The sequence below is a fragment of the Acomys russatus genome, chromosome 24, assembly GCF_903995435.1.
Source record: "Acomys russatus chromosome 24, mAcoRus1.1, whole genome shotgun sequence".
Taxonomy (NCBI): Eukaryota; Metazoa; Chordata; class Mammalia; order Rodentia; family Muridae; genus Acomys; species Acomys russatus.
The window spans coordinates 19,883,088-19,906,291 of NC_067160.1; the positions used below are offsets into that span (position 1 = coordinate 19,883,088).

At 36.6% G+C, this 23,204-nt stretch overlaps 1 protein-coding gene across 1 annotated transcript in view; it reads left to right on the forward strand.

Moving 5' to 3' along the window:
- Positions 1–23,204, forward strand: part of Scn7a (sodium voltage-gated channel alpha subunit 7) — a 90,695-nt gene that overhangs the window by 22,431 nt on the left and 45,060 nt on the right. The window contains exons 2-8 of the mRNA XM_051166125.1: positions 4,890–5,137; positions 10,871–10,989; positions 11,314–11,403; positions 12,984–13,112; positions 14,290–14,381; positions 18,997–19,203; positions 21,810–21,879. Coding sequence (XP_051022082.1) covers positions 4,904–5,137; positions 10,871–10,989; positions 11,314–11,403; positions 12,984–13,112; positions 14,290–14,381; positions 18,997–19,203; positions 21,810–21,879 — 941 coding nt within the window. The 5' untranslated portion in view covers positions 4,890–4,903. The remainder of the gene's footprint in view (positions 1–4,889; positions 5,138–10,870; positions 10,990–11,313; positions 11,404–12,983; positions 13,113–14,289; positions 14,382–18,996; positions 19,204–21,809; positions 21,880–23,204) is intronic.

Genomic DNA, 23,204 nt, shown 5'->3' on the forward strand with positions numbered 1-23,204 from the left:
GTATTTGTGTCTACCTCTATTTTTCATAGAACACTTACAACACAGATATGTACCTTATGCCTTCTCCCTAGAAGTCTGTGAGATTGTCTGTTGTCTGTTTAAATGGTCTTACATTAACCATTGACTTAAGCAGAAGTCTTAGAAGACTTAAGTAGAAGTACAATGAATATCATCCCACTGATACTAATTACGTCATCTTTTCCTTACTCTTAGTTGGCTAGTATTGTATTAATGTGTTACATTATTACTTCACAAAAGAAAGAATGAGCAGGCTACCAAGATGAGTCTTGATAGCCTATGACCATATAGTGGGGGAGGAGGTCCCCCTCGGTCTTAGACCTAGGGGAAGGGAGTAGAGTGAAAGCGGGAGGGAGGGAGGAACGGGAGGAAAAAAGTGATGGGATAACAATTGAGTTGTATTCTGAATAAATTAATAAATTTTAAGTTATAAAAAATAGAAAATTCTGGAATGAACCTGTTATCTGTTATTTCTGTTTCCTAAAATTATTCTTCTATTTTAATTTATTTTTAAACAATTTAATCACTTTACCTCCCAACTGTAGCCCCCCTTTTTCACTCACTCCCGTCCCACCTTCCCTCCCTCTTCTCTCCTCCCTCGCCTTCCCCTCCCCTAGTCCTGCTAGACGGAGGAGCCTTTCTCTTCTACAACTGACCCCAGCCTATCAAGTCTCATCAGGACTGCCTGTATCCTCTTCCTCTGTGGCATCGTAAGACACCCCACCACAGGGAGGGGATCAAAGTGCAGGCAACAGAGTCCATGACAGGGGCAGCTTCTGCTTCCCTTAATAGAAGATCCCTTTGGATACTGAGCTGCCAGTCGGCTGCATCTGAATTCGTTCAGTGAGAGGCAAAATAAAGACTTAAAAAATTTTCATTATTACGTACACAATATTTACTCTTCATGGCCATAATAAACTTACAAAGAAGGATGGGGCAAATGAGTAATGGGGGAATAAGTCTTCTGATACTAAGATTTTGATAAGAGCTTGACTGTCAAAAAACATAAAGCAAACACATTTGTGAGCTAGAGAGATGGATCCATGGTTAAAACACTGTTGCTTTTTCAGAAGACTCAGATTTGTTTTTCTTTAACCCACATGGAGGCTCACAGCCATCTATAACTCTAGTTTTAGGGGATCCAAGATACTCTTCTGGCCATCTCAGACTTTATGTAGCACATAAAATAAAACTAAATATATCTTTGTATGTGTCAAGAAAGGAAAGCTTTCATGAGTGCAACATTCATGCTTCAGTGAACTGATGGCGCAGGCTGAGGGACACGCCTTTCAATGTCTAACAGGGTGCGTAAATGGGAAACAGCAGAATTGAGACCTGACAATTACCAAAGGATGCCAAGGAGAGCATTGCAAAGAGAGATGCTTTCCTGCAGTTGGGGAAATGGACAACATTCAAGATTATAATGAAAAAAATGTAGCAAAATTATGTCATGCAAAGAGTGTTCATGACACAGAAGAAAATGCCACAAGTAATTCTCTAGTAACGATTTTGTGGTTTTGTTTTTATTTTGCTTATTTTGCATTTTATCTGAGTTCCTAATTTACTTCTTAGTTTTTATTCCATGTGAATTTTCTTTTGTTGGCATATATGTCTGTATGAGGGTGTTAATTCCCATGGAGCAAGAATTACAAACAGTTGTGAGCTTCAATGTGGATGTTGGACATTGAACCCAAGTCCTCCGGAAAAGCACCCAGTACTTTTAAGTACCAAATCATGTCTCCAGAAACTTGTCTGCAATTTTCATTACAATATTCTGATTCTTCATTTCCAACTCCTCTCAAATCCCCTCCATTTCCTTACATCCCCAACTGTATACCCTTTGTTTCTTGGTCTTTTAAACCTGAAAAAATAAAGGATATTTGTCATAATTGTTAAAGAAAAAAAATTAAAAAGCAAAATTTTTATATAGTGCTTTTATTGGTGAAATTTCCATGCAAATGTTCAAGAGAAGAAAATATTTTAAAACTGTAGTTGGTAGATATTCACATTCAGGGAGTAACACAACTCATGTGCATTTTCCAAGACTGCTTGTATAACAGGAGAAGGGCAGATATGTAAGGGCATTGGAGTTAAAGTCTGTTCAAAGCTTATCCATATTCCTAAAGATATCCCTCATTAGTGAAGCACATTCCAAGTATGAGCAAGGCTCTGGTTTTAACCCTGCACAGCTAAAAGGTAATAATGATGATAATAAGTCATTTGGGATTTGAGGTAAAGCAAGTAATACAACTCTAAACAAAGAAGAATGGGCCACAGAATCATTGGTGACCATTTAGAGAATAAAAGTCAGTTGATAGCTATAAGCAGTACATAGGAAATAATTAGATTTGACCATTAAAAGATTTCTTATGACCTTAAAAATGTTCTATTATATTAGAGAAACAAAAGTAAACAAATACAATTTTTAAAAATTCTAGGAAAGACTAAATGAAATTACTAAAGATATAATATTAAGTATAATAAAATTCAGAATGGCTTATAGCTCTATAAAAGTGAAGCATGATCTCTTTAAATGTACCTTCTTAGTTTGGAGTCTTTAATTTTTATATCTTGAATTATAAATTTAAATCTTGAGACCATAAAGTTTTCTATGGTCCAGATAGTGATCCAAAATATTCTTACTTTTTTATTTTGAATAAGTTGAGTTTAGTATGTATATAAGAAGGCAAAATAAAAGAATAAATATTACCAAGGGAAGGGTGGGTGGATAGTTAGATGAGGAGACAGAGGCGGGGACGGAGGGAGGGAGGTAGAAATCAACTGGAGAAGCCCCATTGAGGTTGCCAGCTGGAGTACCATATTGATAGTTCCAGGTGAAGCAGTTTCTCAAATAAAATCTCCTCTTTTTAAAATTTTAATTTATTGTAATTTATTCAGATTACATCCTGAATGTGATCCCCTGCTGGGTGGAGTCTCTCAGAGGACATCTATGTTGGGCTAATGTATACTCACTCAGGATGATCATTTCTAGTTCCATCCATTTGCCTGCAAATTTCAATATCTCCTTGTTTTTAATAGCTGAATAGTATTTCATTGTGCAAATGTACCACAGTTTCTTCACCCATTCTTCAACTGAGGGACATCTAGGTTGTTTCCAGATTCTGGTTATTACAAATAAAGCTGCAAGGGACATAATTGAGCAAATGTTCTTCTTGTATGGTGGAGCATCTTTTAGGTATATTCCCAGGAGTGGTATAGCTGTGTCTTGAGGTAGCACTATTCCAAATTTTCTGAGAAAGCACCAAATTGATTTCCAAAGTGGTTGTACAAATTTGCACTTCCTCCAGGAATGGAGGAGTGTTCCCCTTTCTCCACGTTTTCTCCGGTATGTACTGTCACTTGAGTTCTTTTTAATTTTTTTGTATTTCTTTTTTACATATACTTTTATATTATTGTACATAAATAAAATAAACTACACACAGCAGGAAGAACCACGAAACAATCAGGAATTATATAAATGTTATATTTATATAACTATATATATATTATATAAATGATTTGGCTATTTGTATTTGGCAAACTTGAAGAAAGAAGGAAGCATCTTTCCTATAAAATTTTGAATGAAAACCAATAAATATATATCATATCTCATCTCTATTAACTTAAAACATCTATCTAGACCTAAAATCATCTTAACCCCCAAACAATTAAGCTTAATTCTAAGACTAAACTATCTAGTCTTCAGCCCCATCTGAGCCTTGAGAAGAAATAAAACTTAAGTACCTACGTGAACTGGAAGTCCAGGTTAGCAGCTTCCAAAATGAAAAAAAAAACAAAAAAACAAAAAGCAACAGAGAAAGTTTGCTGCCTGAGCAGTCACCCAAAGCTCTCCTTAGCACTGGAACATCATCCTCAGCTGAGTTTTCTATCTTAGCCATTCTGACCAGTGTAAGATGGAATCTCAGAGTCGTTTTGATTTTAATTTCCATGATGATTAGGGACTTGGACATTTCCTTTGGAGTTTTTCAGCCATTCGGTATTCTTCTGTTGAGAATTCTGTTTAGCTCTGTACCCCATTTTTAACTTGGTTATTTGGTTTCGTGGTCTAAAAGAAAAAATAGCAACCGAGAGACATCATATCCACCAAACACTGATAGTGGGAATTGGGGCATTGTGTCTGGGGTGTTCCATTGAGTTTCTTTTTCATGGACCAGCTTTCCATGGCTGAATTTGAGGCTTCTGTTCCCCTCTGCCAATATTTGCATAATATGTGATTTTAAAAGTACCCTGTGTTGGAAACAATTTGCCTTCTAGTTGTTTCCATTTTTAATTAATTTATTCAGATTACATCTAAATTTTTATCTCCTTACTTGTCTCCTCAGGTTCTTCCCTGTTGCCCCCCCCCCCTTTCACCCTATTCCCCTCTCCTAAGTCTATGACGGAGGGGGACTTCCTCCCCCACTATGTGGTTATAGCTTATCAAGTCTTATCTTGGTAGCCTGCCTAATCTTTCTCTGAGTGCCACCAGGTCTCCCCATCTAGGGGAAGTGGTCAAATACTGAGCACCAGAGTTCATATCAGAGTCAGTCCTCGCTCTCCACATGACTTTGGATAATGTTCTGTCCCTTGGCTAGATCTGAGTAAGGGGTCAATATTTACTGCATGTATTGCCTTTGGTTGGTGCAGGTCCCAGCATTTTCACTCCTGGGTTGTTTTGCTGTTTCTTCCCTTTGTCATGGAGTTAACAAAGCAACCCACTCCCAGACAAGGGACCCTGGAGGACACTTTAAGACAACTGATATTGAGTCTGAGACGGCAGGGGTCATGACGCTCCACTTTCAGAACAGGTGACCATTTACTGATATAATGAATTTAGACCTGACGAAATTTTATATGCTTATGTTTTATAGGTACCAAATTGAAAATGTTGACTTCACCAGAGCTGAAGGGTCTTGTCCCCTTTACGGCAGAGTCACTTGAACTTATAGAGAATCACATGGCTAAAAATTGCAATGAAGATCATGACGAAGAAGACTTAAAACCAAGTCTGGATTTGGAAGCTGGCAAAGAACTTCCATTTACCTATGGAACCCTTCCTCTGGGAACTGTGTCAGAACCTTTGGAAGATGTGGACCCATACTACTATGTTAAGAGAAATGTAAGGGTTAACTGTTATTATCGAAACTATATTATAATTAGCTTATTTAAGCCTCTTAAAATATATTTGAGATAAGACCTAAATAAAATGAATAGAGAAAGAGTTTCTATCATAATGTATTTTATGTGGGGTCAAAATATTCAAGAATCTTAATGACGTGATACAATACCTGAGTAATATGTTCTAGTTAATGAACTTAGTATACTTATGATATTCCTTAATATATGTCGCTTTTGTGGAAATATGCTAATTACCTTTTTCTGAATATAAAATTTAACATAGTCATGAAATACTTAGAATATGAGCAGCAATTGCAAATGCCTTGATAACTTACTAGTCAGAATACTACATACAAACTCTGTTTTTCTAATTTCTATTCATTCATATATTCACAAATTCAAACCTAGCTCATCCTGAGAAAGATATGAGAGAACTTCAAATTATACACACACACACACACACACACACACATACACACACACACACACGAACACACACATGCACGCGCGCATATGCGCACCCAGAGCAAACACAGAATGCTAAGTATGAGAATGCTTTTTGTTAGAAAATACAGAAATTTACATGGATTGATGAATATAGAAGAGTTTCTATATAGAAACCACAATTTGGAGGCAGGAAAGTGTCTCTGTGGTTTAAGGCACTGGCTGCTATTACAGAGATCACCAGTTTGATTCCCAGGAATTAAAAAAGCAGCTCACAACTCTGTGCAACTATATATAGTTCCAGAGAGTTTGAAGCCCTCTTTTGTTCCCCTTGGGCATGAGGTACGCCCCTGCTTTATAGATATACATGAAGCCAGAGCCGCTATACACATAAAATAATAAAGTGAAATAATGTAAATTTCTACTTACATCTTGCATAATACATGGAGTTTTAATAATGCCGAGGCAGAACATTTTATGGACAAATGAACAGTCAATGGCATAGATAGATTCTGCAGGGAGGCATAGAAAGGACAGTGCTATTATTGGAAATTCTGTTATGTTGGCAAAGATGAGATAATGGAGATCTCAACATAGACTTGATGCAGTGGTCAAGGTCGTATGGCGTGAATGTGGCAGCTCAATAAGACTAATTTAGCATCTTTCTAAATTGGAAGAGAAAGGATCAAAAGAGGAACTAGAGAATGTGGAAGAGAGGGAGAAAAGGAGTAAGGAGAGAAGAAGGAGAACTAGATGGAGGAGAAGAGAGGACGAGAGAGACAGAGGGAAGTGGAGAGAAAGAAGGGAGGGAGAGCGTTGTATGTTGTGGTCAGTTAACCTAGTGTACTGCCGATTTGCTTAAAATGAATGGCATGTGTGGAAATACAATGATTACTTTCTTCTTATTACCGATTCTGAAATAGTCATGAAATAATTACACCTAGGGAGAGGGAGATAGAGGGTGAGGGAAAGAAGGAGGAAGAAATAGAGAGGGTGAAATTCAGGGTCTTATATCAGAAAAAGAAACAACGGATATGGCTGATGGATAAGGCCAACATTTACAAGTTGGAAGAGTGACATTACTACCAGCAATATTATATAAAGTACATTAAATTGGAGGAATATGAGGATTATCTACTAGCATTTTGATATTCATGTCTTATATTCACTGATGTTATCTAATGGGAGAAATCAAAGTGAATGAAAGTCTCTAAAGAAAAGTGTATGTGTATGTATATATGTATGTATGTATGTGTATATATATTACATATACTGTCATGGTAAAAGTGTCACTTGAATTATTTTGAGAATATTTTAGTTAACATGCATGTTAAGTCCTGTGAATTTGAATTGTTTCAGCGCTCACTTTTTGGTGTGCTTGGGTCGTAGTAGTTGATAATGGTCAGTAACCTTAGGAAGGCCTGTTTCTGTAGCAGCACTCTGAGTACTGAGTAGTGTATGCAGACATCCTAAGCACGGGGATGCTGTTATTGAAGACAAAACCAAGGTCATGAAAAACAAAACTAATACTTTATGACAGAGCCAATGCCCAGGAGTAATAGGTCAACACGAAAGAGACTCACTCTATGATTTATTTTTTGGGGACAGGAACAGGGGTTGAGACAGGGTTTCTCAATGTAGACTTGGCTGTCCTTTCACTCTCTCTATAGATCAGGCTGACCTCAAACTCAGAAATCCATCTGCCTTTTCTTCCTGAGTGCTGGGATAAAGGTGTGCACCACTCAGCTATTTGTTTTGTTTTGCTGTATGTGTGTGTGTGTGTGTGAGAGAGAGAGGAAAGGGGAGTTGTGTTTTGTTTTGTCTTGGTACTTTTTGCCTTTATTTTCTTTTAGTTTGGGTTTTTTGTTGTTTTCTTTTTTTTTTTTTTTTTTTTTTTTTTTTTTTTTTTTTTTTTTATTCTTGTTACATCTCAATGTTTATCCCATCCCTTGTATCCTCCCATTCCTCCCCCCCCATTTTCCCATTATTCCCCTCCCCTATGACTGTTCCTGAGGGGGATTACGTCCCCCTATATATTCTCATAGGGTATCAAGTCTCTTCTTGGCTACTTGCTGTCCTTCCTCTGAGTGCCACCAGGTCTCCCCCTCCAGGGGACATGGTCAAATGTGAGGCACCAGAGTATGTGAGAAAGTCGTATCACACTCTCCACTCAACTGTGGAGAATATTCTGACCATTGGCTAGATCTGGGAAGGGGTTTAAAGTTTACCTCCTGTATTGTCCTTGGCTGGTGCCTTAGTTTGAGCGGGACCCCTGGGCCCAAATCTGCCTATCATATTGTTCTACTTGTAGATTTCTAGGACCCTCTGGATCCTTTTATTTTGCTGTTCTCCCATGCGTCTCTCATTTAGAGTCCCAATAGGATGCCTTCCCCTCTGTCCCAGTTTCCTGGTAAGTGAAGGCTTTCGTGGGACATGCCCCTTGGGCTAGTATGCAGATATAAGTGAGTATATACCATTTGATTCTTTCTGCTTCTGGGTTAACTCACTCATTATGATCATTTCTAGCTCAATCCATTTATCCACAAATTTCGGGAATTCCTTGTTTTTAATAGCTGAGTAGTATTCCATAGTGTATATGTACCGAAAGAGAGAAAGAACAAGAAGTTGGGTGGAGAGAGGAGTGGTGAGGAATAGGGAAAGGGAAAGAATATTATTAAAACTTATATAAAAATTAAATAAAATATTAGTTCTAAAAGCTTACATAAAGAAAGTAAATAACAATAAAATGAAATTCAGAGTTATTAGTGGTCCTAGCTGCTATTAGACACCTGGGGTGAGGCCTGTAAGGATGACCCCATGTAAGAAGTGTTGCTTTACTAAAATCACATTATTTAAATAGCTGGATTATACTTGGCCTATTCTCCCCAAGGCAGCAAAGAAATAATCATAAAATTAATAAAGCAAATGCAGCACGTGAATCAGGACATAATCCAAAATCGTTCATCCATTTGCAATGACTCACATATATGACAGACTTCCAGTGAAGTTTGCAGTTGTTTTGGATGCTACCAAGGAAAGTAGAATTTAGATAGTCAGATTTAGTTTATGTTTCTATTCAGTTCATTTGAGTGGAAATGGAAGAATAATTACAATAGCAGAACAAAATCCCACAGAGTTGCACTTTGAACTACATGTATTTAAGAACTGAAGCAGAGAGCAGCTTCCATTTAGAGCCAGTAACACAGATGGAAAAGTGTTGCCAGCTGTACATTCTTGTAATTTCTTTTTCACATGCATCTGTCAGTATAAAGAGCAAATAAGTCATATCACCTGTATTATTATCATTGAGTATATAGTAGAATATATAGTCTGTAGTATAGTATAGAAGAGTACTTTTGTGCCAGGCCTGTTGTCAAGGCCTCTAATTCTTGCTAGACAAATGTATTGCAGATTCAAGTACTCTGTATTCTAAAGTTTAAATTCAAGGCAAGTCTGCACAACTTAATAAAATCAGGTTTCAAAAGAAAAAAGTAATTTAAAGGGTCTCAGCATAAATAGTGGAGGAGAATTTGCCTAAAACTTGTGAGGCCTTTAGTTTAATCTCTATTAGAGGGAAAAATTGGCACATGATTTTCATTCACAGCACTGCCTTTATCTTATTGTGTACTGTATGTTATGTGACAAAACACGCCATCTTGTTTGATCATTTTCAGAATATTTGCTACTTGTAATAATTTCTTCTGTGCTAAGGGGGTCAAGCCCAGGGCTTGCTGAAGGCTAAGCAAACAGTGTCGCTGGAGTGGTTAAACCACCAAACAGTACATGTTTATACACAGCCCACGATTAATACTTTCCATAAAGGAACATATATGGTGGGTATACATGCACGTATACTTTCAGTGACCATATATGGCACATATATGATATGTTTATATACATAAATCTAAAATGTATGTTTTATGCACATATATAGGCATGCATAAAATATCCACCTACACATATGGATCAATTTCATTTTTGGATAATTTTATTTTATTAAAATGTCTTTTCTTTATTAATTTATTTGTTCACTTTAGATCCCAATTGCAACTCCACTCCCTCCTCTCCTCTAAGTCCCACCCTCTCACCCACTTCCCCCATATGCCCTGCCCCATCTCCCTGTACCAACCCACCCTGGCACATCAAGTTACATCAGGACTAAGTGCCTTCTCCTTCACTGAGGTAAGACAGTCAGTCCCCCTAAAGAAATGGGATCCAGAGGGAGACAACAGAGTCTAAGTCAGACACATCCCTCCTTCCAATTGTAAGGGGACCCATTTGAGGACCAATAATCTCATCAGCTTCAAATGTGTAGGGGGCCTAGGACCAGTCCATGCACTTCTTTGGTTGGTAGTTAAGTCTCTCTGAGCTCCCATAGGTCCAGGTCATTTGGCTATATAGGTCTTGTTGTGTCCTTGACCCCTCCAGCTCCCTCGTCCTTTCTCTATTCCTAAAGACTTCCTGCATTCCACTTAATGTTTGGCTGTTGAATGAAGCTTAGTGTTGACCTATGTATGGAAATTGTTCCATACATACCTTTGGATCATTTTCATTTGGGGGATATTTCTGTTCTTTTACTACATTTATTAAAATATAATGCTTTGATATCCAAAGTCCTTGTGTTTATATTATGAAAATTACTTTTTAGGTAGTTTGATGTCAATAATGTGAATTAAAAACTAGAGTTTTTAAACATTAAATTTAACATTTTCCTTTTAATTGTTTTATTTTTAATTAATATAGAATTATATCAGATTTCTTCTTTTCCCCACTACAGTCCCTCCATCATAAATAATTTAAATAATTGATGTGATATTTCAACAAATTTGATCTTCTTTGCTTTTATAACATGACACTGATTTTTCTGATATAAAAATAAAATTTTCACATTCATTAAGTTATGAGATACAGCTCCTCTGTTATCTTTAAGTGAAAATCCACACAACATCTATAGTCCTTTCTGTTACATTAGTTCAATTGGGAGACAAATGGAACTATGACATTTGACTTTCTTAAGTATACAATCAGCAAAACAAAGCAAAGCAGTGAGCTCCCAGGTAAGTATGTGTGTGTGTGTGTGTGCACACACATTTTATATATATATATATATATATATACACACACACACACACAAATACACAAAAAGTGAAAACCACTTTTTTTACTTTAAATATAACTACATATCAAAGCCAATAAAAATATGACCTAATTTCAGAGTGGTGAGCACTGGTAAGTGTTTTGCTTAAGAGCCACATTCTTAGTTAACTGTACCGACTTTGGTTTCTTACAGACGTTCATGGTCTTAAACCGGAGCAGAGTAATCTTCAGGTTCAATGCCATCTCCGTCTTCTGCACACTGTCTCCACTCAGTTCCCTCAGAAGAGCAGCTATCAAGGTTTTGGTGCATCCATATCCTTTCAAAGCAAGCCCAGATGTTTAGCTCCTCAGGCCCTGATGCAGAACCCTTTCTTCCCATTGGTACTTTATGTCATCACAGTAAATACTAGGTTTCTCTGGGCTAAGTTTTCTATGTTTGAAAACACATAGGAAATATAGTTTAATAAAATATCAATAATAGTTAACAAATGCTAATCCTTGTTTTTCAATAAGAATAACATGCATTTTCAATAATTATTATAAAAGGATCGTATCACTCATCTCTATAATGCAATTTATATAAATAGGTCTTTTCTAATGTGATTCCTTGTCCATTATTCCTTAACCATGGCTTACCCTTTTCCGCCTGCTCATTTTAATTAGTGTCGTCACTGACAGCATACTTATGTGCATGAACAATCTACCAGAATGGACAGTGGCAATAGAGTAAGTTACTTAGTTGTATTCTCTATAATATAGTCTATGATTATATTTTACGTTTTAGCATTTAAATTTTTTTATTTTATTGCATTATATTATAAAATACATTATTGATCAAAACATAATACAATTTAACTTTTTAAATTTTTTGAAAAGCTTACAAAGACAAAAGGCTTATTTCACTCACAACTTTGAAGATTCAAGAGCACAGTACCTCTGCTGTTTGACTTCAGTTCCAATTTGGTCCTCTCGCCTATGTTAAACTGTGGCCTCAGGAGCTTTTTTAGAAGCAGTCATTCACCTTTTCATACTATAAACCTATGAATTGTATGAAGCTAGCCTCAACTTTTCTATTGTTCCTCTCGTTTGTCCTGTAGAATCAGGGGGACAAGTACCTTTGTAACACACGGACCTCCAAAAGGCCCCACCTCTTGTGTTCCATTACCTCTTACATCATCACAATAGGGACCAGCATCCCAATATATAGACCCTTGGAAGACAATCCACAACTTAATATTTCTATTCTTTCTACACTGTTACATTTGTGCTAATTACACATATGAATACCATGGCTGAATTTTCTAAATCAAAACAAACATAAATGTACTTAATAATAATTATATATATATATATATATATATATATATGTATGTATATATAATTCACCAAGTTTAGGATTTTTCTGCCCTTTCATTATTCTTACTTAATTCTTGTTAGTCTTGTTTTATTTGATTCATGGTCCTGCTGTGTATAAGTTATTTGCATTTAGCATAAAAAAAACTACTCTCTCAGTTCCTTGAGTCCTCAAATTAAAACTGCATAATACCAGTTTAAATATCTACAACGCTAAATATTCTGAGTGTTTACTTACAGTAATTAAATGTTTATATCTATTGCTATATGTATATACCATGGTATCATATGCATTAATAGATTGTCAATTATATATTTTTCATTATCCTTGGAAATATAGAGTCTGGTTTTAAGTAGAGTAATGGAAAATATTTAGAAAATAAGGCTTCTTGACAATAACTTTGAACTTTAACATTATTCTGAAAACTACTATGATACCAACTCATCAAAAAACAAAAACCAGAAAAACAAGATGTTTGTGTGTGTGTGTGCGTGCGCGCACGTGTGCATGTGTGTGAGCATGCATATGACAAGTTTGAATGTCTGTTTTTGTATAGATTTGTATTTAACTTGGGTTTAAATAATGCCATAATTAGTTATGCTAAAATCTCCATTTGGAGTATATGTGATATTTTAATATTTTACCTAAGTGCTATAAAGACTATATATAACATCTGAGTCAAGACTACTGTGTAGAAGTAGGTCATTAAATTCGGTAAACAACGTTAATACACAGGCATCACTGATAACCTCTCTACAGCTCTTCGCTAAGTTTCAAGAGGACCAAGCTATATGATTCTTGTCTGATTCATTGTTTCTACCCTACCAAACAGATAAAAGTTCGCCTTCCGGTTAACTGATGTTCCATAGTGCATGGCTTTTATAGACATAACATATCAGAGTTGACAATATGTTCTCAACAGCTAATGTTTGTGTGATTTGTTTTTCTGCAGAAATACTTTGCTTGGGATTTACACATTTGAAATACTTGTAAAAATCATTGCAAGAGGTATCTGGGCAGGCCCATTTTCCTTCCTTGGGGATCTCTGGAACTGGCTGGATTTCAGTGTGACTTTGTTCGAGTGAGTAGTCTTTCAGCCTGTAAACATCTTAATGATTTCAGTTCTCATGTTTCCTTCAGACAACCTTCTCTGGATGCTCATTACAAATGAAAAGAATGGATGGTTTGTTGTCTTGTAGATCTGGGAAATGTCTTAGCAGTACACACTGTAAATGGTTTTTATTTTTGTTGCTGAGTACAGGATCGCCTGGACTTAGGGGAGGTTTCTAGCTTACTTGGGGCTCAATATTCAAACATGGCATTTAGATCATAATTGAGGCCAGTAAATATGCTAACTATCTGAGTACAGTAGTTCCAGACTTTTCTAGAGTGTTATGGATAATGCTGACTCTTATCTAACATTTCATTGCTTGTTTTTATTGTATTCTCTTCTGGGGGTATGGAAACAGTCAATAGAACCAAATATCTGTTAAAATAATATTTCCTTAAAATTTTTTATAAAAAAATTAAAGCAGTGTCTACCATATGGTAAGAACACAATGAAATGACTGATATCATTATAATCACTGTCATTACCGTTATCATTTGTATGTTCATTGCTGCCAGCTAATATTTGTCTAACCTTACAGCAGGGAGCCTGTGTTGTGTGCGTGCACACATCTATAAAATTCGAATACATTGTTCCATTAAATTCCTACAAAAGTCCTCTGAGTAAGGAGATATCCCCCACTTTACAACTGAAGTAATTATGACACAGGATATTAACACGACTTGTGAACAGTGGGTGTTATTTCCACCCTGGCGTTCTGGCTGCAGTGTAGACTCACTTAAGAGTGCACACACTGCCTTCTGCTTTCATCGCTGTTCAGGTTCTTCATTATCAGGAGTTTAAATACTCAGGATGAGTCATTCATATTTCCAGAAAAACAAATAGTAGGTTTTTGTATTTTCAATGTCTATTTTGTAATAAGGTAATAAGGTAATAACATTGTATAGACTGTTTTTTCATTGGAATTTAGCATAGAGTAAAATTGTTATAAACTTAGAGTTTGAAGTTGTAAACTACTACTACAGAGGGCTACCTTGTCCAGAGCAAATTTGTCTACTAATCAACCAAAAAACTATTTTCTAGAATGGAATCATGGGAGCAAGGGACATCCTTGGAAATACAATTTGTATAGCATCTTTCAAAATCCATAGGTTCAATGACTTCTAATAACTCCCATTTATTCCCACAGACTCATCACAAGGTTTTCACCTCTAAACACATTTCAAATGCTTAAAACTGTAAGAACCTTGAGAATTTTGAAGATTATTCCATTGAGCCATGGTAAGAAATGCTTTTTATTGGGTGTGTTTTCTCCATTGTGTTTTTAGTGTGTTCGTGAATTCATTTGAACTGTCTTGTTATTACTTAGAGAAGATATGAATTTGAACAATATTTCGACTTTGCAAATGATCTAAAGTGATCTAAATCTTAAAATTGTTTATCAACAGGGCAAAGCAAGGAAAAAATGTATTGAACTGTTGTTTATATGGCATGGCTTCAATACTTGTAATAAAAAAATATAGATTAAAAATCAACTATGCTTTCATTTTTCGGTTATCCTTACAAATTGTAAGAGAATTTATAAAAGTTTCTATAAACTACAAGGAAAGCAGAGGTAGATTGTAATGTTTTCATGCCTCCTTTTCCTTATTTCACTGAGAAACCAGTTAAAATGAGTGAGCATAGACTATCAGCACACTATGTCAGAAACATAGATGAACAAGTTTGTGACTTTAAAGTGTCAGAATTGAGTGAAGTACAATAAAATCAGAAGTTGAAAGATTTCAATTTCAGATATTTGCCAGAGAATCTTGTCCATCTTGGTGGTCTGGCCAAGATGAATGTAAACTTTTTCCAATCGTCATTGCACATTCTAATGCTCATATCACACAACATGAAGAACATAACAAATATATCTATATCTTTTATTTATGTGGTTGACAGAATAAACACAAGTTAGAGAAGACACAGTTTTGGAAATAGGTGAGAGAAATATAGAGAGAGACTGTGTCAATAACATAATGAACCTAAAACAACTTCAGGGAAGAAGCTGCTGTTGAGGCCACAGGAAGGGTCGGGATAGAATGTGAAGATGCAGAATTAAGTCCACCTGTGAGGTAAAAGGGCAAAGACTGAGTCGGATTAGAAACTGGGGGTTCCAAGCCGGAAGGTGAGCCCAAAGAGAGGCAGATGCCAGTGGTGTGTGTTGCATCAGCAGTGGAAGAACTGGGCTCAGCTAAAGCATAAGGGATCATCAGGAATTCTCTCTGGGTTGGTCTTTACAAAGCACCAGGTATCCTGGCCATTGCAGTGCTAACTTTTTTCACTTTATCGGGTTCCGTTGATGGAATTACACCCTTTCCTCAGTCCAGCATGTCGGCAAAGTCTTGGATCTGGCTTTCCTATAACAGTTTTAATAACCTTATGCACACCTACAGAGTCAATTTAGCCAGGCAAATTTAAAGAGCAAAATGCTTTATAATCCACAGAATGAGCCATCTTTTATCCTGTGAGTGCCAGGCAGATAGAATTGTTTGAAGGTCCTATTGGAACTGCAATCTTCTCCACCCTCAAAATGTAGTTCAAAACTGTACTGCATGAAATGGAGTCTTTCAAGGTTAAGGCACATCTTAAGAAACCACTCTTTTACATAGTCTAGAACAGAGAAAGTCATAGCCTGGTCTCAACACAATCCCCTTTGTTCTCATTACACATTGTGGTACCAAGTAGATACACCATAAAGTTCAGGTCAGGGATGTTCTCAACAGATAAAGTAGAGAGATGTGGTCCTGACACTGGAGGATGGTAAGGACTAACTACAGCTTCCATTTCTGAATGTGAAGGGAGATGCTCTGCTCACCTGTACCTTTTAATATATCCTTAGAAACAAAAGACAAAACAAACAAACAAACAAAAAACCAAACAGCAACAACAACAACAAACCCACAGTGTAGCAAGTTCGCAGGGCTATTGTAAATCATACATTATCATAAAACCATTAGGGAAGGAAGCCCAAGGGTGGGTACAGTGTATCATTATAAACAAAAGAAAAAACAAAAAGAAAGAAAAACAAAAACAAAACAAAACAGTAATAAATTAGAGTCTAGCAAGCTAACTGATAACACCCAAGTGTAGATGCAATGTTTCAAAAGTGAGACAAAGAGGTGATTTTCTAATCAGAACACTATGAGGAACCGATGTGACCACATTATGAACTTGAAAATCAGGCTGGACCAACAAGACCAGTAGACTATACAATGATGTGATTTCTTAAAAATCTGTAAATATTTAAGAGCATCAAGTTCTATACAATGAGATGGGATATTTTAGGATATATGAATTACAACCCAATAAATGTGTTTAACAAAAGTAGTTTGGGGCACGGTAACCCAACCAAAGCCAGAGAATAAACTACGTCATTCTGTTCTGGTGGGAACAGAACACCCTTAAATTTCTTTGTACCCTGAGAACAATAAAAATATAAAATGGCAGCATTTTCCTCTTTGCCAGAGGAACTGTTAAGAAACATAAGGAAGTTAAAATCAGTTCAAGAAAGAAATGCCACTAGAGTTGGGAGTGGATATGTGGTCGGGATCTTTTCCTCATCCAAGGAAAGCAGAGTAGGGCACCTGCCAGCAATAGAGTCAGGAAGAGAAGTGTATCATGCCAAAGAAAGCATTTCATCTGTGCACTGAACAGAAACAAGAAAAAAATGCATCTGGGACTTGGGATTTATTCACTTTTAGAACTATTTTTAGTCTTTAAATTTTGTTTGCTTTTATTGATTATTGATCATACCCGTTCAATACCAGCACCCAGCAACTCATCTTAGAGCTCCACTCCATCTCCATCCTGATATTTTTGTGTTATTAATAAACCCTTGAATCCTATTTATCTGCCCATTTCTGCATGGTTGTGTGGCCATTCATTGGGGCATAGCATGGATGTTGTGCACCTGTCAACTTACAGAAGCTATGCTTACCAGCACAAGACATTCACAAAATCGAACCAGTCACCTGATATTATGTTGTTCAACAGAAGAAAACCAGTTTCTGTCAGACAGATGATGAATTAGATACAACATAGGCCTATCACTATATTTTAAAGATAAAAACTAATATGAATTATAATAAGCCAGATGAATATTACATTGTCATATATGTAATCATTTTCAATGGATCTTGTGAAGTCACAGCATAAAGGAAGACTAAAGAGGTGTTTCAGCTGATAACAAATGAGGATGATTAAAAAAAGAGAGAATCCCATATTCTGCATGATTGGTGACCTTGACAAAGACATCAGAGCAAATGTAAATACATGCTTTCCCAAGATGTATTAAGAACTTGTTTCTTTGAATTTAACCTAGGGAAAGTCTTTAAAACAGAAAGAGAGTTTTGGTAGAAAATTCACACTATTTTAAATCAATGCCTATTTGCTTTTCTTTACTATATAAACAGCCTGGGTATTGACAATCTGGCTGTTCAAAAGGCATCCACTTGAAGTAGTGCTTATGAATTATCTCATTAAGTATCTTAACCAGCAATGGCACAGAATCTTCCAGATGTGACTTGGCTCCCAGTACTTGTTAGATCCAGGACGTAGAAATTACAGTGACGGAAAGGGTTACTGATATCAAAGGGATAGGCGTTTGCCACAGGACTGGTTTGCTGTGGCTACTTTATTGAAAATACATTTTTCTTCTTCTTCTTCTTCTTCTTCTTCTTCTTCTTCGTTTTTTTTTGTTTGTTTGTTTTGTTTTTGGTTTTTGTTTGTTTTTGTTTTTGTTTTTTTTCTTTTTATTAATTCATTCATATTAAATCTCAATTGTTATCCCGTCTGTTGTATCCCCCCATTCTTCCCTTCCTCCTGCTTTCCCCTTACTCCTCTCCCCTATGACTGTGACTGAGGGGAACATCCTCCTCCTGTATATACTCATAGGGTATCAAGTCTCTTCTTGGTAGCCTGCTTTCCTTACTCTGAGTGCCACCAGGTCTCCCCATCAAGGGGACATGGTCAAATATTGGGCACCAGAGTTTGTGTGAAAGTCAGTCCCTACTCTCTACTCAACTGTAGAGAATGTCCTGTCCATTGGCTAGATCTGGGTCAGGGTTCGATGTTTACTGCACATATAAATGTTCAACGTCTTTAGTCATCAGAGAAATGCAAATCAAAACGACTCTGATATTCCATCTTACACCCATTGGAATGACTAAAATAAAAAATTCAAGTGACACCACATGCTGACGAGGATGCGGAGAAAGAGGAACACTCCTTCATTGCTGGTGGGAATGCAAACTAGTACAACCACTTTGGAAATCTATCTGGCACTATCTCAGAAAACTGGCAATAGGGCTTCCTCAAGACCCAGCTATTCTACTCTTTGGAATATACCCAGAAGATGCTCCAGCACATAACAGGAACATATGCTCTACCATCTTCATAGTGGCCTTATTCATAATAGCCAGATCATGGAAACAGCTTAAGTGTCCCTCAGTAGAAGAATAGATAAAGAAGCTGTGGTACATATCTACTATGGAATACTACTCAGCTAGTAAAAACAAGGAATTTCTGAAATTTGTGGACAAATGGATTGAACTAGAAATGATCATAATGAATGAATTAACCCAGAAGCAGAAAGACTCAAATGGTATATATCACTTATATCTGCACACTAGCCCAAGGGGCAGGTCTCATGAAAGTCTTCACTTATCAGGAAAGTGGGACAGAGGGGAGGACATCCTATTGGGACTTTAGGTGAGAGAGGCATGGGAGAATGGGGAAATAGAAGGATCCAGAGGGTCCTAGAAACCTACAAGAAGAACAGGCAGATTTGGGCCCAGGGGTCCTGCTCATACATTTTTCTTCTTAAGTTAGAAACACCTGCCTTTCTTTGCAGGCCTGCAGTCTGTTGTGGCGACCCTGGCCCAGTGTTTGAGGAAACTGCTTGGTGTCGTTGTCCTCACCCTGTTTTCCTTAACTGTGTTTTCACTACTTGGGATGGGTCTCTTCATGGGCAACCTGAAGCACAAATGCCTGCGATGGCCCCAGGAAAATGAAAATGATACCCTGCACAACAGAACAGGAAGCCACCACTATGTTCCAGGTAGGAGTGACTCCATTAAATGACAGAGAAGTCTCTAGAGAAATGAACACTCCATTTCTGGGCAAATTATAAACCTTGTAACTATACTCAAGAACCAACATGAATCTGTTTCTCTTTGTCTTTTAAATCAAAATAAGAAATTCCCCAAATTTGAGATACTTAGTCAGGAGAACCTACATTTTGTAAAACCATGTAAAATTTATTTTTATATTTATTCCAGGGAGCTCTAAGTTCACCTTTTCTAACCATTATTTAAAGAATTAGTTATTTAAGTGTAAATTTTTAGTTTATCTGTTACAATGTTAGTACTCTACTTATTCTAAAAGTCAGAATGTCACCTTAGTTTGGAAATATAGTGGTTACATTTCGGTTAGTGGTGTATTTTAAAATACTTTTAGTTCTACTTCTTAAGGTAAGGCAAACATTTGAAACAAAAAATAAATAATAGTATAACATCTTCATTTTTAGACATCAGTAAATACATGCATTCTTATAATTTTTCAGAAGGGTGGCGGCCCCACCAACAGCAACAGAATAGGAAAAGAGAGGAATTAAATGATATTACAGTGTTTTATAACTAGGGCGGCTGGTAGTCAAGCCAGGCTAAGACTGCCTTCAAACCATGTCTTCGTGCCTTTTCACCAGGCAATAAATTCATATTGGACTCTCCTTTCTTCATAGGCCTCTGTTGACAATATTTAGGCAATATGTCTGTGTTTGTCTATAAAAAAGATTTAATCTTTTTAATATTATGCAGCTTTTCTGTGTTACTTTCATGTATATTTTGTTCATCACCAACACTAGAAGACATCCATGAGCTCCATGGCCAAGCGCATAGTATGATGCTGCTGCAACCCAGAATTGTAAGCACATGATATGCTAAATGTTTCATTTCCTATCTGTTTACACCCAATACTAAGCCTAGTGCTGAAGGTCAGGGGAGGTCTGCATTAAATCTTGATACTCACTGAAGCACCTACTGGAGTTTTTTTCTATTTAATAACTAAAATCTGCTAATTATTTAAAATAAACAAATATTATGACTTTATTGGTTATTGAAAAAAAGATAAACATGCCAACAAACTTAGTAGAACTCTGGTTCTTTCAATTTTTTTTAAGCACAATGTTGTAATTTTAAAAACCTTTCTCAGTGCAACACTATTATAAAGCCTGTCATTTTTTTCCATTTTTGTCAATGACACATTAAGAACTACAGGAAATACTGTATTTATGGAATATTTTAACTCAATTACCATGCAAAGTTCATTCATGTAAAACAATTGTTAGGATCACCCACTGTTATTGATATCAAATTTCATCTGTGTTTTGAATGTAGCTAAAAAACACACACACACACACACAAAACAAAACAAAAAAACAACCAATAGTAGCTAATTTTTATGATGTAAAATTTTCTACAATTATTGTAGGTAGCTGTCAGATTCCAGCACGCTGGAAAAATTGAATCAGGATTCACCTGAAAGAGAGAGTGGGGATTGAAAGTAGGGTACAGAGACCCGAGAAATAACAAATCAAGTCAGGAAATTTCTGATCAAGATTCACTTTATTGCTGACTATCAGGAACATATATAGGGCAAGGTCAATAGGATCTATTCTTATCTCACTCACCCTAGCCCCTGGGAAAGAATGCAATAGCCTAAATCGCTCCCTGTAGAACTTCCTAGTTCTCTGAGTAGTTCCTTGTAAGAACTTCCTAGATCCTCTGGGTGGTTCCAACTTGAGACTTCTCTACTTCTTTCAAAGGTAAATAGTCCAAGGATAGCCTAGAACTCAAGACTTCGTGGTGAGGTAAAGGTCAGCAACTCGAAGGTCACAGCATACAGCCTAAGCACAGGATTTCTGACATGGCAGAATTTGGCATGGGTTCCCACAAGTGGCCAGTTAAATTGACATTAGTTTGAACCAAAGAAATTCATGTTTATTTAGTACACACACACACACTTACACTCACACACACACACACACACACACACACACACACACACACACACCTTTTTTTTCTTTTCCATATTTTGGATTCTGTAATTTGAATTTGGAACTGACAATGCCATGTTCCTAAAGCTGTATATTCCTAGCTATAGTGTCTTGTGTCTAGCAGTTTAACATGTGCTAACAAACTGTGTAGACTATGAAGTGTATTAGCAAAGTTTGTGGTTGCAGTTATCATGTCGCTGGCACTAGGTACTCAGGACAGAAGAGCCAGTTCAAGTTAGGAAGAGGCAGACTATTCAGACCTCAGTTCAGGCAGATCATCGGGAACAACCCTTGGATATGCAATATTAGGTATTTTCCTTCAGGGAAACTGTCACATGTGGCTATTTTATTCATTTTTCCTGAACTCTGATTTTGACATGAGTACTCCTCCTTCTGTGTTCAACCATTTCAGTTCCAGAACAGTAAAGCACCCGCATTCCCAAAGGCCCCTCGTATGTGCACGAGATGGCAGATTAAACGGCAAGGGTTTGCTCTTTTCTCTAAAGGACATATGCAGATGTGTGTCTCCTACAGAAAGCAAGATGGCCTTCATGTGGTTGATTCACCATTAGAAATAGAACTTCATTTCTTTCTTTCTTTCTTTTTTTCAGAAAGAGAAAACTTCTACTATTTGCAAGGCGAGAAATATGCTCTCCTTTGTGGCAACAGGACAGATGCTAGGTAGGTAGGGTAAATGCTCTCTTCTAGCACGCCATTACCATGTACTCACTGAAGGGGTATTTGCATTACTGCTGTTCTCAGTTGCCTATATTTTCTCAGTTTGTGATAAAAAGCTATGCAGAAGAGCTGTTTTGTTCCTCTTGAGAAGTTTCTCACAAAATTTCATACATCTCATGGCTCAGAAACAACAGACATGCATTCCTTCATTAAATCTTCAGCTCCAGGTGCCCAGATATTTGCTATCTATGAGGCTTGCTCTATTGGCTCAAAGATGGTGCCTATTTGCTGTGTCCTCATAGGAGAAGTGGGACAAAGTCTCTCAGATTCCTTCTGTAAAAGCATTAACCAAACACATGAGACCCCATTTCTATCTACCCTGTCATTAAGAGCCCCACTTGCCACTACCATAACCTTGAGGTAGAATTCCAAAATATCAGCTTTGAGCAAAAGCAGAAATGAACAGTATGAAATACCATTATCCTATTTCCAGAAAAGCAATAGGAAGATTAATAAAGTGACTTACTCTAGTGTAAGAAGCTATAAAATTGTATAGCTGGAATTCCAGCAGAGATCTGATTTACTTTTAGTGGATCAGAAATTAATAAATGAGAATATAAATCAGCTTTTTGGTTGGGAGCTTTAAAAAAGAGACATATTAAAGATATACTGTTATTTTACTTATTTTGTGTTTATATATGTATATATCATATATATTTTTATATATATTTTATATTAATAAATTTATTTTTTAAATATTTGTAAATAATGGTTAAACAAGGTAACATGACTCTTATGTGTAACTACTACAGTCTATTTTTATTGCATATATATATGTGGGTATGTGCCATTGCACACATGGAAATCAGAAGACTACTTGTGGGAGTTGAAGCTCTCTTCATCATGTGAGTCCAGAGAATTGAACTTAGGTGATCTGGCTGGTGGCAGATTGATTTAACCCTCGCAGCCATCCCACTGGCTGTGTCCTGTAGAGTTTAATGGAATGAATAAGAAAATAGCAACAAGTTTCTACCTAGCCACGTTGACTTAGAAGTGGTCCTCGATGCTTTGCTCCCTGTAGAGCTGATGTGCCATCTGTTCACATTGTCCTTTCTTTTTCATTTTGAACCCTTCCATTCTGGGAAATGATTAAAGGACCAGAGAAGAGAAAGCACACTTGCATAGTTTATATAACTTTGGGTGATTCCAGAGTTTTATACCATAGTTTCTATTCTATCTTCAAATGCAGCTTTTGGGCCATTCTCTTTATAATATTGTATTCAGTAGACCTCCACTTTAAAATATATCCTGTTTGCCTTGCGAAGGCA